Genomic DNA, 17,252 nt, shown 5'->3' on the forward strand with positions numbered 1-17,252 from the left:
CCAGAATTCCTCAAAGATAAGTTTCAAGATCACTCACCCCAAAGTGTTTGATTAGTACCACTTGTGTGCTTCAGTAAAGAGCTACTCACATGAATTAATTCAAGATACAGAGGATTCTTCTTGATCACATGGGACAATGGAATACAGAGCTCAGTACAATAAAAGGCTTGATATGGGGATCAGGATTAGCTTTTCTATGTGGGCATGGATCAGATTTATCACATAATTTAAACTGCATCTTCTCTGCTAAGAAGGCATTTCTGAAGATAGAAATTCACTTTATTGTCAATATAGAGAAAAGAAAGTGTCCTGAGAAGGCTGAGGATCCAAACTCTTATGAATAAAACTGAATCAATGCCCATTGAGAAGAGTGGGGCAGAGGTTTTAGAAGCTAAGACACTTCAAGTCCTCGCTTTGGGGTTGAGCCCTGGAGTGTCACAAACATGGGGGCCCCAAAAATAAAGGGAGGGATCTCCCCCAGGTCAGATCCTGCATATTGTGCTGGGGTTTGGTCCTGGCTGAAAACACAGATGGATGCATGGATGGATACATTTCCTTCTTCCCTGATATCTGGGTCCTTGCAAACCTTTGCAAACAGAAATTTCACAGCTTCTGCTTGACTTGGAGGGAGGACAGTGCCAAGGATGCTCAGTGACACCCAGGCTCTGTATTTCTGTGCTCTCCAAGGCTCCAGAGCAGCACAAAGCTCACCAAACCCAGCAGCTGAGGAGCCTGAGCGCAGCATTTATCTCATTTATCTCCTGGGATTGCTGCTCCTTGGGAAATCTCCTGGAGCCAGTTCCCTCAGAGGGCTGGGGCTCAGGAGAGCCCTCAGCAGTTTGTCACAGCTCCCAGTTAACCCACTCCTGTTTTTAACAAGCCTGAAACCTCAGTCCCTGCCCAGGGACTGGGAATAAACCACATTAGTCATTTGTACTAAGGATTGCTGGATATGGAGTTTCTCCTTGTGTTCTCAGAGCCTGCCCAAGGGGAAACCTCTGAACAGCTGATTAACACTTTGCTGCTCTCAGGGCTGGTTCAGATCATTATTCTCCTCTGGATAAACGACCTGGATTAATTCTGACAAAGCAATGAAGGACTTATGAAAAATGCAGCTTCTTCTCTCTGTGCTGCATTTCCACAACTTACATCTCCATCCCTTCTTTGTAGCACTTCCCCCTTTTCACTTTTCCTTTTGAGCAGAATTCCAATTCATCTTTAGAGTGAATCAAGTTGCTTTTGCCTGCAGCTACTCATTGACAGGATCAGTTCTGGAAGATCCTTTGTCTTAGAAAAGCTGTTCCCTCTGCCAGTCTGTAATCCCCCACAAGATGTTCACTGAGCACTTTGCTGCCACAGTGCTTTGTCATTCCCTGTGACAAACTTTCAGGCTGTGATGGTGCCTCCTCTTGGGAGAACCCCAAAGCTTCCAGAAGCAAGTACTTCATTTTCTTCTTTTTTTTTTTTTTTTTTCTTTTTTTTTTTTTTTTTTTTTTTTTTTTTTTTTTTTTGTATGTTAACTGGAAAAGCTTCCAGAAGTTGCTGCATTTCTCTCAGCTCTCTAAAGAGAGTGGGATCAATGATTTTTAGGACCCAAGTGAAAGCTCAACTCACAGCAAGAGCTCTGTTTGTAGGACCAAGCACCTGGAGGCTGGGGCTGCACCATGTCCATGTGAGAATTTTAATTTTAATAGTGAGCTTTTAATAGAAACAGGAAATGTGCAACAAAAGCCACTCAGTCCATGGGGACAACATCCCCTGGGGCTGGATTTTCCCACTGCTCACAGCATTTCACAGCCCTGGCTTAGGCAAGACCAGAAAAAAGGCAATATTTGGCAATCTTGAAGTGGCAAATGTATTTTTTCACCTAAGCCTGGACAGAAATAAGTGTGGAACCTTTCAACCTTCCCAGGCTGTGGCTCTGGGGCTTCCCCAGGCAGGGCAGCCCAAGGGAGGGAGGCTGGAGCTGCACACCCAGGTCAGCCCTAAGGCACCTGCTGAGGCTCCCAGGCTGAAACTGGAAATACAGAAACCCAAAGTTGAAAATACAGATTTGAAATCGTGAATGCAGAAATTGTAAATTGAAATTGCAAACACAGGCTGAAATTGTAAATACAGACTGTTCCTACTGATCCAGCACTTCATCCCCTCTGTGTGCTCCCAGCAGCATGAAAGAGAAGGGATGAAAAAGGGGATAAGGAAAGGTTGAGCCTGCCTGACCTCAGCATTTTCTTGTTCAGCTTTTCATTTCCTGATTTGGAATCTTTACCTAAGACACCTTGAGGTTTAGTGCTGTTTCTTTGGGCAAGAAGCAATTGGAATTGATTTGTCCATTTTGTGATGTGCTTTTCTTTTTTGGAAAAGGATAGAAGAGTTTCCAGTCTGAATTTGCAGATCTATTTTTAAGCCTTGCTGCAAATAAAGTGAAAGAACTTAAATTTCCCTCAGCTGTTGTCAGTGATAAAGCTGGGGGGTGATTTTTCCTCCTTTTGTACAAATGAAATGTTATTTCTCCTTCTCTTCACACGTGCATATCTATACATAGGGTGATATATTACTGGTTTCTCTCAAGAAAAAAAGGATATGGTGGAAATCTGAGTAACTGCAGACTGATGAAATAGAGAGGTTTTATTTTTGCATGCTGATCTTGTCCTGGGGGGCTGCACAACTGGAAAAAGCAGGTGAAATGTTCCACATCACCCTTAAACCACAGGAATATATCCAAGGAAAGGTGGTCTGGGTGCAGAAAAAGAGGGGAACCCAAACCTGCAGGATTTATGGGCTGCTGCAATTGTTCTGAAATGAGTAAAACAGAATATTTTTCCTTCAGGTTTTGTTGATGACAAACACAGTATGGTGTGCCCTGGTTTCAAACTGTGATTTTATCCATTGGATTCGGATGGAATGAACAGGAATTATGATTAGATACTGATTTTTCAGGATGTCTCACTTTTTTTTTTTTTTCCTTTTTTAATTTAAACGTCTCTTGGAGGGCAGAATTATTTTCTTAGTGTAAAACATATTACTGTGCCATCCAAGTGACTTTCTGTTCCTGGCATTCTTGGAAGCAACATGCCAGGTACAGATGTGAAAAGGGAACAAATTAATGATAAAAATCCTTGGTTTTCACCAGTGGAGGTGTCCAACTTGAAATGCCTGTGGCAAGAGAACTTGGGCAAGGCTCTCAGGGATGCACAGGGTGGGATTGCTGGGGAGTCTGTGCAGAGCCAGGACTGGATGATCCTGGTGGATCCTCCCAGCTCAGGGTATTCTCTGAAATATCCAATGATTCTGTGGAAATAAATCCATATTTCTGAGGACTTTGTACTTTATCTCAGTTGCTTAGTCTGACCTTTCTCTAATATCTGTTCCCATGGATGTTTAGAAAAGAACAGAATATGATCTGATTTTCATGTTTCCTCATAATCTTATTCTGAAAAGCAGAGTTTGCTGAAATTTGCCAAGATAATTCAGTCTAAGCATGGAAAAACTGACTCTGGCCAATTAAAGCACAGAAAAAAATATTAGAATGGAAATGTATGGAATCAAAATGGAATAAAACATCTTAAAATGGAAAATAGTGGGCGAATTTGACTCTGGTAGCCTAGGTAATTAATTATTTAAGGGATGTTTTAAAACAAAACCCAACAAAACACACACAAAAACCTCCAACAGTTTTCCACAAGCAAATTTGCTTATGAAGTTTTTATCAAAAAATGACTTGATGAAAACTTTGGTTTGGGTTTTTATTTCCTACTGAAATGCTGCTATTTGAAATGTGTCTGCTTTACAAGCTCCCAAAAGCAGCTCACAGCCATGAAATCATGGAACCACAAGGAGTGGTGACATGGAATCAGCTATTTCAGCATTGTTACTTCTCCTTGCTCTCAGGGAGCTCCTGAAGCTCTAATTTTGGGAGGGTTTATTTGTTTCCTTCCCACTTTCGGTATTCAGCTTCCTACCCCAATGCCAAGGTTGTGGTTTTTGTCCCTGTGCTTTTCCTCTTCATCAGATGGGAAGTGTTTTCCTCTGGCATTTTTCTGATCTTGCCCCAGGTACTTGGTACCACAGCAGGAATTCTTCTCCTTCACTCACAGATTATCCCACAACTTCAAATATAATGTGTTCATAAAAGGTTTCCTTGATTCCAACTCTGGTTTGGCTTCGATCTCAACATGAGCACCAAGAAAAATTTTTCTGCACCATTTATAAAATAACCTATTTAATCAACACCATACTCCAAATTCCATTATATTTATTGCTAAATTAGAGTCCTGAGCTCCATTTAGTCCTTTTCATAAAATTACCTCCCACTTTCACAGCAAGATTTGTTCTGTTCTTGTTTGATTTCTCACTGGAGAGCCCCAGAGGGTCAGCTGGGTCCCCAGTACTGTGAGCCCTGCCACTCCCCCTCCCCAAGGACAGCCAACTCTGTGGCCAGCACACCCATTCCTATATAACCCAGCACTGTATTTTCCTCCTTCCCAAAAGAAGCAAAGCATTCCTTGATAATTTGTCCCTTTTATGTTAGGGATATATTAATATCATTATTATTTATCCCTGCTAAATTATCACTTTCATGTTGGAGTTGCCTAATACTGTTCTTTTTATTTTCCAGGACACAGTCCTTTCCCAAGGACTCTGCACATGAGGACACATTTGGGTTTTGCCTGCTAACATTCCCTGATATCACTTACCAAAACAAGAGAGAGAAGCAGAAATCACAGAAACCAACAGAGGCACAAAGGAAACCTCTTATGACAGGCTCATTAGAATGAAGGCTTAAATGGCTAAAGTTGCACACTTGGATGGATTAGTTCTGGACCACACTTTGCAGGCAAGCCTCCAGATTCAGCTAGAGAACCTGGAGGAGCCAATTTATCATTTCTTTCATAAATCAAAAGGCAATTCCTACAAACAGTAATGATCGCTCTGCTCCGGACTCGGAAAATCAAAATTGAACTTTCTACTGCCTTGTGGAGATACCTTAAAATATGGCCTGCAATTTCACCATGCTTAGCTTGGGGTATTTCAAATACTTTAGGAGCTGGTCAGGGTAAGAACAATTCTAATTCTAATTCTCCAAGTGCCATCAGAGCCAGACAGGCACTGTGGGGTGGGGCGAGCCAGGAGGCTCCTGAGTGGGATTAGGTATTCTCCCTTCCTAGAGGAGGGGTTGAGGTGCATAGATCAAGTCTACACCCCATTTAACTAAGAAAAGCATGTAATATGATTGTATTTCACAAGAGATTATCATGAAAAAGGTTTGTGGTAGGAAAAGGCATGAGGAAGTTTCATGCCTTTAAGCAGAAATCAAAAAAATGTTGAGAGAAATAAGATGTCAGGTCTTAAAAGTGGGTTATGATTAACCAGGAGAGGGGAAAAAGCCAGAAACATCACAAAAGATGTTTCTAAAACATCTAAAGATCTAAAAGATCTTCCTAAAAGATTTCACGTCTTTATGGCTGTGCTTTCTCCTTTTTCTCATTTAATACCTCAGCCAGCTCTCATCTCACAGGCATTATTGGCTTATGGGGCCATGGTCCTGGCCAGCAGAGTAGGATTCCTCTTTCCTTCTTTCCCCCAGGAAAGAGTGCAGCAAATGTGCCCCTCAGAAGGTTGTTTTTTTGATATAATCCAGCTGAATCACTGGAGAGGAGCAGGCACTATTGGGTGTGTGGTGGGCACAGAATGAGTTTTTGGAGCAGCCTGGGACAGTGGGAGGTGTCCCTGCCATGGCAGGGGTGGCACTGGGTGGGCTCTGAAGTCCCTCCAACCCAACCCATTTGTGAGTTCTGTGACCTACATGTAAATTCTAACAACAGGATAAACCTGAATAGCAGGATAAAATTCCTTAGTGTCTAAACACAGAAGCAGAACCAAGAAGTGAGGCAGAGATTTAAGGGGGGTGGGTGGGAACTGAGAGAAAAATGCAACCAAGAAAAAAGTGGCTTCGAAGAGAATTTTAAAAGAGAGAGATGGAGGGCAGAGTTAAGATTGAGCACAAATCACTGCATGACTTCTGGGTCCTTGTTTTTATATATTACACTGACCTAATTAATTTTACATAGAAAAATATGTATCACAGGCTTTTTCCTGGTCTTATCTTCCTTTGAAAAAAAATTATTTCAGCTGTTTGCTCACCCATGGCAGTATTAACCACACCAAACCATTTCTGAAACAGTGACATTTCATGCTCAGCCTCTGCACAGAAAATAAAAGTGACTCTGACAAACCACCCGAGTTAGGCAGCCAGTGCAAGAGCCTGGCTCTCAGAACAGACAGGCAAACACAGAGCAGGGTGATCCTCAGGGATCATCCAGGCCAAGCCCTGGCCCTGCACTGACACCCCAACAGTCCCACCCTGTGCCCCCCTTGTCCAACCCCAAATCAGGATTGTGCCTGATCTCTGCTGGGCATCACACGAGCCTGTGAGCACCAGGGTGTGACTCTGAGTCTGGACCAGACCCTGAAAGCTCAGAAAGAGTTCTCTCCAGGGTTTTGGTTCACCAGAAAACACCAAAACTAGAGACACTTTAAGGTTTTTCCAAAGGGTAATGGGGTACTTTAGCAGGGAAGTTGGACTGGATGACCTCCAGAGGTCCCTTCCAGCCCCAAATTCTCTGTGATTTATCTCTTGCCAATAATAAATGAGTAAGAGGATCCTACTTACTGAATGAGCAACATTCCCTTTCATATTTAAATCTTCCCTGGCACTTTCCCAGGCAAGAATCAACCATGTGCTGCTTAGCTTATGGAAAGGGACAGTCTGAGGTGGGATGCTAGCAAGTAATAAGAATGCTATTTTGGTGACTTTCATATTTTAAAAGGTTAGGCTTGATGTCACTTAATTTTCTAACTGAGCAAATCTGAACAAGCTGGGTCTGCTTTTACAATCTGTGTCTTCACAGACAGAGATTGAATATATAATCGATTCCATGAATGTGCTTATCTTGGAGGTTTACCTCTCCTTGTTCATTCAGGGAGCCTGGTGGAGCATGCAGGCTTTTGGAGGGGCAGAGACGATCCCTGGGACACAGAGTGCCCTCCCTCCGTCAGTGCTGAGCAGCAGCAACACCCAGAACACAGCAGGAACACGGTGCAGGCTCCGGTTGCTCACCCCAGGGCATGCCTGAGGTTCAATGTAGTTTTCAGGCTAATTCACTTGCTTTACTTATTGATTTAACCCCTGACAAATACTCTGGCTGCCTGCTACTGTGCAGGTTGCCCCGGTGAGATACCTTGATAAGCATTTCTTTCCACACAGAGCAAACTGCACTTTAGCAAATACATTCTGAACGAAAAGTATTCGGGGGAAAAAAAAAAGTATTTTCAAGAATTCTAATGCAAAATACTAATTAAGTTCCTAGGAAGGAGGCTTGGTCTCTCCAGAGAGCGGCTAAAGACATGTCTGTGAAGTCAGGATCCCCACTAGGATTCGAAATTAGTCTTTCATGCTTCAGTCCCCTCCACAGTCACAACAGCTCCTCGCTGCACTGGTGTCAGAGCAAAAGTAACAGTTTTACCAGTAACTTATTTCTGCCTAAAGCCAGGATGCTCCTGGAAACTGCCAGACGGGTCTGGCTGTGGCTGCCCCCTCCCCTCACGCCCCTTTTGCCCCTGGTGACTGCGAGAGGCAGAGGGAGAAGCTGGGGCAGGCATTCAGTGCCCGGGGCTCCGTTCCCAAAGTGCGGGCACAAAGCGGAGCCCAAAAGCGGCCGCGCCCCTCCCCTGAAGAAAATGCGCATCCTGGAAAGGTGAGAGAGTTGACTCCGCCACGCAGGGTCGGGGCGTCAGTGACAGCAGAACAACCCCTCTGAGAAAATTTTATTATTTGAAAAGTGGTAAGGTGGAGAGAAGATATAGAAAAATTAGAAAAAAAAAATAAATAAGGAGACATAAAGAGGAAGGGAGGAGAACAGCACGTCTTCAGCTTCCTATCTTCTTCCTGCAGTATCTCCCCGTTTCCCTTTCCTACTCCCAGTTCTCACAAGCATTCCCAACACACACGTGGGATGATACAGGACCCAAAACCTCAGCAACTTTTCTTGGCTTGATGCAGCCTTAGCGGGAAGCAGCGATCCACCAACAGAGGTTTTAACGCCAGGGATGCTGACGGGAGAGGCGGAGGGCTCAGCTGCCTGACTTGGGGCGAGCTGCTGGGGCTCGGGGGGCCACCCCCGCTGTGGCAGGGCCAGCTCCGGTCCCGCGGGCCGGGTCCCCGCCCGCCGCCGCGCACAGCGCGCTGCTCCCCAGAGCGCTCCGCACCGCTCCCGGGGCGCTCCCCGCCGCGGGGAACGGGGCCGGAGCCCGCGGGGATGGGATGCGGGGACGGGATGCGGGAATGGGACGCAGGGATGGGATGCGGGGACGGGATGCTGGGCACGGGATGCAGGAATGGGACGCGGAGACGGGATGCGGGAATGGGACGCGGGAATGGGATGCTGGGATGGGATTCGGGGATGGGATGCAAGGACGGGATGCAGAGCCGGGGATGCGGGAATGGGACGCGGGAATGGGATGCTGGGATGGGATTCGGGGATGGGATGCAAGGACGGGATGCAGAGCCGGGGATGTGGAGCGCGGATGAGGCGCTGACCGAGCCCCCGCCGCCCCCCGGAGGAGCGGCCGCCGTGACTGGAGCGCATCCCGGCGGCGGCGGGGGAGGCGGGGAGCGGCGGGCCCGGCCCGTGCCCGTGCCCGTGTCCGTGTCCGTGCCCGGTCGGAGCGCGGCGGGGCGCGGGCGCTGCCGGGCCGGGCTGCGGCGGGCAGGGCGGGACGGGCGCGGGGACAGCGCCGTGCGCCAGCGCGGCGGGGCCCGGGCGGCTCCGGCGGCGGCTCCGGCTCCCGGGGCGGCTCCGGCTCCCCGGGCGGCGCTGCCCTCGCCGGGCGGCGGGGGCCGAGCGGCAGCAATGGCGGCGCGGGGCCGCCGCCCGCCCGGGCAGCTGCGGCTCTAGCAGGGACGCGGGGCGCCGCTCGCCGCCGGGCTATTTATTGCTCCCCTCTCGCTTAAGTTGCCAGCGGAGCGCGCTGGCCGGAGCCTGCCCCCCCCGCGCCGCGGAGGTGCGGGGCGGCCATGGAGAGCCGCGCCGAGAACCCCAGCAAGGCGGCCGAGTACCTGAAGGAGCTGAACAAGATTATCGAGACACAGCAGGAGCTGCTGGAGAAGCAGAAGCGGAGGATAGACGAGCTGGAGCAGCAAGTGGCCAAGTTGTACCACGAAAATGCCTGCCTGCAGGACGAGCATCACCGGCACCTGGCCACATGCCGGCTCCAGCAGGGCGTCCTCCCCGCGCCCCCGGGGGTGCTGAGCGCCATCCAGGAGAACGCCAGGCACGAGAAGTAAGCGCTGCCCTCCTTTCTTTGCCCCTTTTTCGCCAAAGGGGTTTCCCTAGCGGGATTTCCCTTCCCTTTCCCCTCCCGAAGCCGGCAGCAGCGGGACTCCCTGCGGGCTGTGCCCCGGGGGGACAGCGATGGGGTGCGGAGCCCATCTGTCCCCAGCCCATGCTGTGCTCGTGTCTCACACGCTCCCTGGCCGGGTTCCCGGTGGGGTTTCCAGCGGGGCTCTCCTCCCGCCGTGTCCCCGCGGCCACCGCCGCCCCGGGGATGCCCTAACGGGGCGCTGCGAGCAGCGGGGCGAGCCCTGCCCGGCTCCCCGGGGCGTGTTCGCCGCCGCTCCGAGCGCCGCGGGGACCGGGGCTACCCGGCCTGGGGGGCCGCTCGCCCCCGGGGATGCCGAGGAGCGGCCCTTGGCTCCGGCCGCTATGGACAGTGACCCGGCCAGGGGTCAGTAAACATTGGCCGCTCGCCACCGGCGGGCTGGCCCGGGCCAGCGCCAGCTCGCCCCGTTCGGGCCGCCTTCGCTCGCGGCCGCCGCGTCTGTTCCAGCCTCTCTAAGCTGTAATTAATCGTCTGCGTTCCCCAGCGCTGGGAAAGCCGCTTACTTGCGCGGTTCCGAAGCAGCGGGGATTCGGGAATAGCGAGAACCGATGTCGGCGCTTTCCCGGCGTGTTTTCACTTCTGGAAAAGTATTTAAGGCTTGGCTTTCCCGGAGTGGAGTGGGAAAAGCATGCATGGGATTACGAGCCCACTTCGCTGCTTGACACAGCACAATGGGCTGTTTGTGATCCGCTTCGCTCGAATTCCTTAGGTTTACAGAAACAGACGCGGCGGCTCCCGGCCGCCAGCATCCCCCGGGATGCGGGATGCGGGATACGGCATCGCCTGCGGGAGGGCGAGCCCGGCCGTGCCGGGATGCCCGGGATGCCCGGGGTGCTGGCTCGGGCTCATCTCCGTGCGGTGTCGGGCAGGGATATCCCGGGAGCTCCCGCCGGCGGGGTGGAATGCCGCTGCTGCTGCTGCGCTCGGAGTCGCGATGCTGGTGCTCCGAAGCAGCAGCGTTTAATCAGAGTGCTGCTGTGGAGGCTTCAGAAGGGTCACTGGTCACTCAGTGTCCCCTTTGCCTGCTCCTGTTCCCAAGCCTTGCCCCTGGCCAGGGGAGTGGACAGGGAAGGGAAGGGAAGGGAAGGGAAGGGAAGGGAAGGGAAGGGAAGGGAAGGGAAGGGAAGGGAAGGGAAGGGAAGGGAAGGGAAGGGAAGGGAAGGGAAGGGAAGGGAAGGGAAGGGAAGGGAGGGGGTTCTGCCTCCCCAGCACCCTTCTTGCTGTCAGTGTTAACAAGGGTATTTTTCCCTCTGGTGCTGGGGTAATCACTTTAGGCTTTTTCATAAACAGAGATTTCTCTTTGAAAGTGAATAACTCCTTTAATAAACTGGAGAGCATGGTGTGATTTATCAATCAGTCAATCAATCCCTTAAGGAGAAGGAGCTGTTTCCAGAAAACATGGAATATTTGCACTAATCCTACCCTGTGTATCCATGTCCAGTTCCCAAGGATTTTTGTGGCTGTGCATGTAGTACAGGATGCCAACTCAGCTATCTTGTCCCATTTGTCTCTTGCAAATGACATTACCAAAAATTGTACAAATGGCTTGCCTTGTTTGATAATATTTCTTCTCTGCAGCCCAGGACTCATTTGCAGAGCCCTCCTTGGGCAGGCAGCTCTGGGGACTCGGAGGCTTTTAAGTCTCTTAAGTGGATTTGATGCTGGGATCAGAATTAATCTGGGATATTTATGGCAGAGTTGTATTGCTTTGAGGCATAGCCTGGGGGCTTAGTGGGGAAGCTGGGAGCCAGCCCTGTGCATCTGGCTGGGCCCTTGGCCCACGTGCCTGCCTGGGGAGCCACAGCTCCAGGGCCACCTTCATCTGAGCAGTCCTGGTGTCCCCTCTCCTCCCCCAGAATTGTCCTCCCTTGGGAGGGAGGGAGCCCCTTCATCTCTGCCTGGCTGGCTGGGTGGGTTCCTCCCGTGGCCCTGGGGCTGCTGAGCCCCCTCAGTGTCCAGGAGCAGGGACAGGAGCCCCTCATGGCATCAGTTTATTCTCTGGCTGGATACAAAAGATGGAGGAAGGAAAATAAAGAGTGATATGCTTGTTTTAAAGACTTCTCCCAGTCCCATGGGTCCCTCAGCTTCCTGCCAGCCCAGTCTGCAGGTTCCAGGGGTTTGGAGCTTTGCTTTCAGGAGCTCAGCCTCAGTTTCCTCAGGGCCAATTGTCCCATTCACCTTGGGGATGTTTGGGAGGGCATGAGGATCCCTTGTCTGCTGAAGCTCAGGTGCCAGTGATGCTGAAATGGGCAGTGACCACTGCTCTTCCTGACACTTCTGGACTTCAAAGCTAAAAAGAATGGAATCCTTTTCAAAGGAATCCAGGTTTCTCTCACTGAAATACACCAGGGATTTTAGAAGTTGTCTTGTACCTTGACTTGAGCAGTTTTTCTGAGCTACTCAGACTCCTGCCCTGCAGCAGCTCCAGTTGTGTGGGGTGTCTGTGGCTCCCTCCAGGGGTTCCCTATTGCCACATGTGGTTCACTTTTACAAATGGAAGTATGGATAAGTTACACGAGATAACATGGTTATGATTAGGTCTTATACTTAACAAAAGATAGTAAAGAAATTTAACAACCAAAACAACAAAATTCCCCACAAGTCCTAAAAGTTTACAGTTCTTACAAAGGAAGCAATATGGAGGGGAAGACTACTTAAATAATTTGGAAAAGCTGGTGTAGTTGTAGAAATTCTGTAGCTTGTGAGGACGGGAAGTGTTTATGAGCCCTGAGATAGACTTCTGGAAGAAAGAAACTCAGTCCAATAATAAGTATACAAAATATATTAAAAAGTATAAAAATAATCTGGTTTATGCACTTACAGAAAATCCCAGAGTGGGAAAATAAGTTTATTTTGTGTCAGTTGCTGATGGAAGAAGGGAGGGAGAAGCAGAGGTCTGGGTGAGCAGGTGTAGGTGTGCTCCTTATCCTACAAGGACAGACCAGAAAAGGTCTGGGGGCAGTCTCACTAATTTTACAATGATTTGCTGAGAGCAAATCACCATTAAAATGCACTGGTGGAATTGAGAATGGTTGATTACAGGGCTTTGCTGGATGTGATGAATCAGCATAAGGAAGATAACAATAGGTGTTTAATTCATTAAGGTGTTTAACTCTGAGTTGCATGACTAATTTTGAGTGAATCCATTTCATTTAATGTTTGGGAAGCAGTAGGAGCCTCTAGAGCTCAGCTCCCCAGTGTCACTCAATAATGCACGAGTTCTTGGGGTGTAAACCCCAGTGCACTGCATTTTCTCACCTCTGTGCAAGGTTTTGTGTGTCTGAGAATTCAGTGCTGACCCCTTGGAGCTTAGGGAGGGATGTTTGTGTTTATCCTAATCAAGTTAAAAACTGTGCTGCTCTCTGGTGAGAGGCAGAGCAGAGCTGTCAGCTGAGACAGAGCATTCTGAAGGGGCTGTTTGCACTCTGAATCCTGCACCTGGCCCAGCTGATTTATTTTTAAAGGCAGCTAGGGCTGGTTTTGTTCTCTGGGGCACGGCAGCCCCGGTTGGGAGCTGCAGGCAGCCCCAGAGTGTCGGGGGATGCTCTGGGGGATGCTGAGGGTCTGGGTGAGGTGTGCTGGGAGCAGTGGAGTGGCTGAAGTTGTTGCTCTGGTGACAGTCACATGCAAGGCTGCGTTGTGCCCTACATAAAGCGAGCTTGTGACTTGGCCTGTGGCTGCCCAGGCACAGCCACACTCTGCATTAGTGTACAGAGCAGCAGGGCTCCTTCCCCTCCCTCCTGCTGCCTCCAGAGATGTGCTGTGCTCAGACAGACTGTGCAAATGACGTAAATCCCCTTTCCCTGCCTGCGCCGCCCCTCAGCAGCCGCTTGTTTTTGTTTGCTGTGCTGAGGTGGAGGTACCCAGCATCTGCTGGAGTGGGCTCTGCTGGGGCAGGCTCTGCTTCCTGTGCCTCCTGCCAGCAGGGATGGAGATGAAGCGCTGCTGTTGGGTCCTGCTTGCCCAGCAGCTGTGGGGGAGTGTGATTCGTGGCTGGGAGGCTGCAGTGCGTGTGCAGTTCTTCACCTCTGTGTTTATCTGGCTCCTGAGGAATGCATCCATGTGCAAAGCACAGGTGGTGTCCAGGATGAGCAGGTTATTCCTGCTGTGTGTCCTGTCAGCCCTGTACCAGATAGGGATGGTGTAATTCCAGCTTTGGGCAGAAGCTTGCACCTTCAAATGACTTAAAAGAAACCTGTTCACTTCATTTGCAATCCATAGCTGGAATGGTGGGACTGCTGAGCCCTGAGAGTGAGGGTTTCACACTGCTTTTGAAACTCTCATTTTGGGGTCATTAGTGTGATTTGGACAGCAGCACAGGGCTTAGAACAGGCATCTGTAGTGCTGGCAGGCTGCAGGAAATCAATAATGTGAGGATGTGTAAGGAGATGTCAACTTGATAACTAAACTCAGATAAATTATTTTGGATCTCTGAAACGTTGGCAAATTCTTGTACTTAATATCTGCTAAATGTTAAGCTAAATGATAACACGTAGAGAGAAATTCACTTGAAAACTGATTTGTGCTGTGCAATCAATAAACCAGGGCAGGGAGGGGGTGCCAGGAGCACAGTGATGACAGAGCAGAGTGCTGATATCAATAAAGTTCCTGGGAAGTCAGAAAGGGAAGGGAGAACATGGTCCAGAAAGGGAATAGCAGAAATACAGAGTGTTTGGGATAGAAAAACCAGTGTAGGAGAAAGTCACCCATCCTCTAACACAATAGCTTTAAAGATGGTTTCAAACCTTGAAGTAAATAAGTCCCACTTAGAACAGAGCAGTCCTAAAGAATTACCAGGACTGACTGGATCTGGAATCCTGCTCTGATGAAGCTTTTTATTGTGCTGACACAGAACACAGCTTTTGAGCTTCTCAACTTTGTAGTTGTGTTCTGAACTTTAGGAACAAAGCACATTTTCATGCTCCTTGGTGCTTTGATGGCCTTTTTAATGAATTCACTGTCGAGGAAACTGAGCAGCACTTCTTGCCCTGGTTATTTGCTTGGGAAGACAAGTCTCCTTCAGTCCTTAGGAAAGGTGTGTTCTGGCAAAAAAAAAAAAAAAAAAAAGTTACAGCTGTTTTTAAAACCTGAAGCAAAATACAGCACGCCCAAAGAAGTGTCTTTAGGAAGAGCTGATTTGAGGGCAGATCACAGAAGCTCTGAAAGAAAGAGAGCCAGGCATTTCAAGGTGTTTTCCTACAGCATACTGATGGGGGACTAAATTATTAACACTGAAATAGTAAATTCTTAAATCCTCCTTGCAAGTAGCATCTCAAAAAGCTTCATTTGAATGTTTTTAGACCCAGCAGAAGTAGCTGGCTGTTGATGTGCTGGCCAGGGCTGCTGAGCTGGGGGCAGTGTGAGTGGGGCCTTCAGACACAGTTTGTGCAGAGCTCTGGGTTCCTCCAGGGCTTCCTGAAGGGCAGGAGGAGCAGCCCCTGTTAGACACTGCTCACTTTGGTGGCCCTGCTGTGGTGCAGACCCTCAGAGCATCCCAGGGCTCTGAATTTCCCTGGAGTTCATGGCTCATCTGGGGTTACAGTCCCCAATTTGGGGGCTCAGTTGAGGTTACATCCCCAGTTTGGGGGAGTTGCCCCAGTTTGGGGGCTCAGCTGGGGTTACAGTCCCCAGTTTGGGGTTGCTGCCCCAGAGCAGGCAGGCTGCAGCAGGGGAGCTCAGGGCTGGCTCCTGGAGCTGTGCTCTGCCCCAGGCTCCTGCGTGCAGGTGCAGGGAGGTCATCCCGTGCCAGGCACTAAGGAGGTGAGTGGGAAGCTGCTTAGGTAAGTGGATTTTGCAGGTCAGAAGTAATTCCTGATGTGCAACCCACACTTGTATTACTCTAATTCTATCCCATCATTCTGACTCAGACCCTCTCTATTATGTTAATTGCACTTTTTTTGGTGTTTTGCAGCCTGCAGATACTTTTGGGCTGTACCTGCCAGTGCTCCTGCCTTTCATCTTAGCTCAGTGAGCCTGTGAATGAGGTTGTCAGAATTCCTTTCTGCCCATATCCCTGCCTAATTGCACTGTTTTTCTAACCAGAATTGTAGATTTGGAAATGGAGACAGTGTGAGCAGGCTGTGGTGCAGCAGAGCAGCGTGATTTGAGCAGGAGGATGTGATGGTGCATCCTGCTGGCTGCTGGTACCCATCCCTGGGCTGCTTTTTCTCCCACATTCCTTGCTAGGAGTTCCTCTCCAGATCCTTCATAGCATTTCCTAAAATATTGGAATTTTAGCTGTTGTAGCTACTGTGCTACAGTGGGAGAGCTGCTGGTTTTGCTGACCAGAAATGTGGGTAGGAATTGTTGCTGTTAGTGGCCACTGCCCTGTGGTTGAGGACAGGAGCAGGAGGTGTTTCCTCAGTCCCTCCTGCTGACCTGTTCTCTGCCATTGGCATAGTCAGAGTTAATGATCTTCTCTTAATGGGCTGCTCAGACACTGGGCTGAGGAACGGTTGTGTTAAGCAGCATGCTTGAGACAAACAAGCCTCTTAAAATCCTGGGTGCCTTCGTGGCTCTAAACCAACTTGTTTGAGTTTAATGATGTTGTTTGTGTGGTTTGTGGCAGGAAAAACTAATAATGTTAAAATCAGGGAGTGAATCCCAGACTGGTTTGGGTTTGAAGGCACCAGAAATCATCCCATTCCACAGGCAGGGACAGCTCCCACTGTCCCAGGCTGCTCCAGCCCCAGTGTTCAACCTGGCCTTGGGCACTGCCAGGGATCCAGGGGCAGCCTGTGCCAGGGCCTCCTCACCCTTACAGGGAACAATTCCTTCCCCATATCCCATCCATCCATCCATCCATCCATCCATCCATCCATCCATCCATCCATCCATCCATCCATCCATCCATCCATCCATCCATCCATCCATCCATCCACCCATCCATCCCTGCCCTCTGGCAGTGGAAGCCATTCCCTGTGTCCTGTCCCTCCATGCCTTGTTCCCATCCCTCTCCAGCTCTCCTGGAGCCCCTTCATGCCCTGGCAGGGGCTCTGAGCTCTCCCTGGAGCCTTCTCCTCTGCAGGTGAGCACCCTCAGCTCTCCCAGCCTGGCTCCAGAGCAAAGTGGCCAAAATATTTGAAGAGGGTGAAACGCTGCAGAGCAGAGCAGTTTTCCCAGGAGAACCCAAACCCCTGACTCACGGGTTTTTCTCCCCTCTGTTGTGTCCTGTGGGGCTGTGATCCTGGGGGATTGTTCATCCCATCCCCAGCTCCCTCTGCTGGCTCTGCTCAGTTCCAAGCCCACATCTGGAGCGTGGAGCCTGTTTCTAATGGCAACACCTCTGCTGCTCCTGCATCTCCTCACACGTGGGAAAGGCTGCTGTGAACACAGCTGAAGATTCCTCAGGAGCTAAGTTTTGTCTTGAAGTGCAGAGGGAAACTTTCTTTTCAAGTGATGCCCTTTTAAAATATTCACAGGAAAGAAATTATTCTGCTGTGAGGTATCTGTGTAGACTGAGTCTCACTTCTGTGCTAGATAAGAAAAATGCTGCTACTGAGTAGCTCTCTATAGCAACTGATTGAAATATAATATACATTATTTGCATGTTAATAAGATTTCTAGTCAGACTTCCCCAGCAAATGCAAGTGGAGACAAAGACATGCATGTAATACATCTCTAAGTGCACCACAGTCATTCAGATTTACTTTGTGGGAATTCACTTCCTTCTGTAAGGAGGCAAAGAAAGCAGCAGGGGAAGCTGGGGAAGCAATCTCCTAGCCTTCTTCAGGGTTGGGGATGCAGCTGGGAGTTGGTGTTTGGGAGGGTTTTCCATCTTTGCTGGATTTCTCCTGGCTCACAATGACTGC

At 49.5% G+C, this 17,252-nt stretch overlaps 2 protein-coding genes across 5 annotated transcripts in view; one reads left to right on the top strand and one right to left on the bottom strand.

Moving 5' to 3' along the window:
• LOC306807311 (uncharacterized protein) overlaps window positions 1-17,252 on the bottom strand; it is a 1,031,843-nt gene that overhangs the window by 618,604 nt on the left and 395,987 nt on the right. The window lies entirely within an intron of this gene.
• The window catches only part of IQSEC1 (IQ motif and Sec7 domain ArfGEF 1), a 261,481-nt gene continuing 253,116 nt past the window's right edge, over window positions 8,888-17,252 (top strand). For all 4 annotated transcript variants that reach the window (XM_079317372.1, XM_079317383.1, XM_079317378.1 and 1 more), the window contains exon 1: window positions 8,888-9,342. In XM_079317372.1, the coding sequence (XP_079173498.1) occupies window positions 9,077-9,342 (266 nt within the window). In that variant the 5' untranslated portion in view covers window positions 8,888-9,076. The remainder of the gene's footprint in view (window positions 9,343-17,252) is intronic.

Source organism: Erithacus rubecula, assembly GCF_903797595.1.
Source record: "Erithacus rubecula genome assembly, chromosome: 13".
In the NCBI taxonomy this organism is placed as follows: Eukaryota; Metazoa; Chordata; class Aves; order Passeriformes; family Muscicapidae; genus Erithacus; species Erithacus rubecula.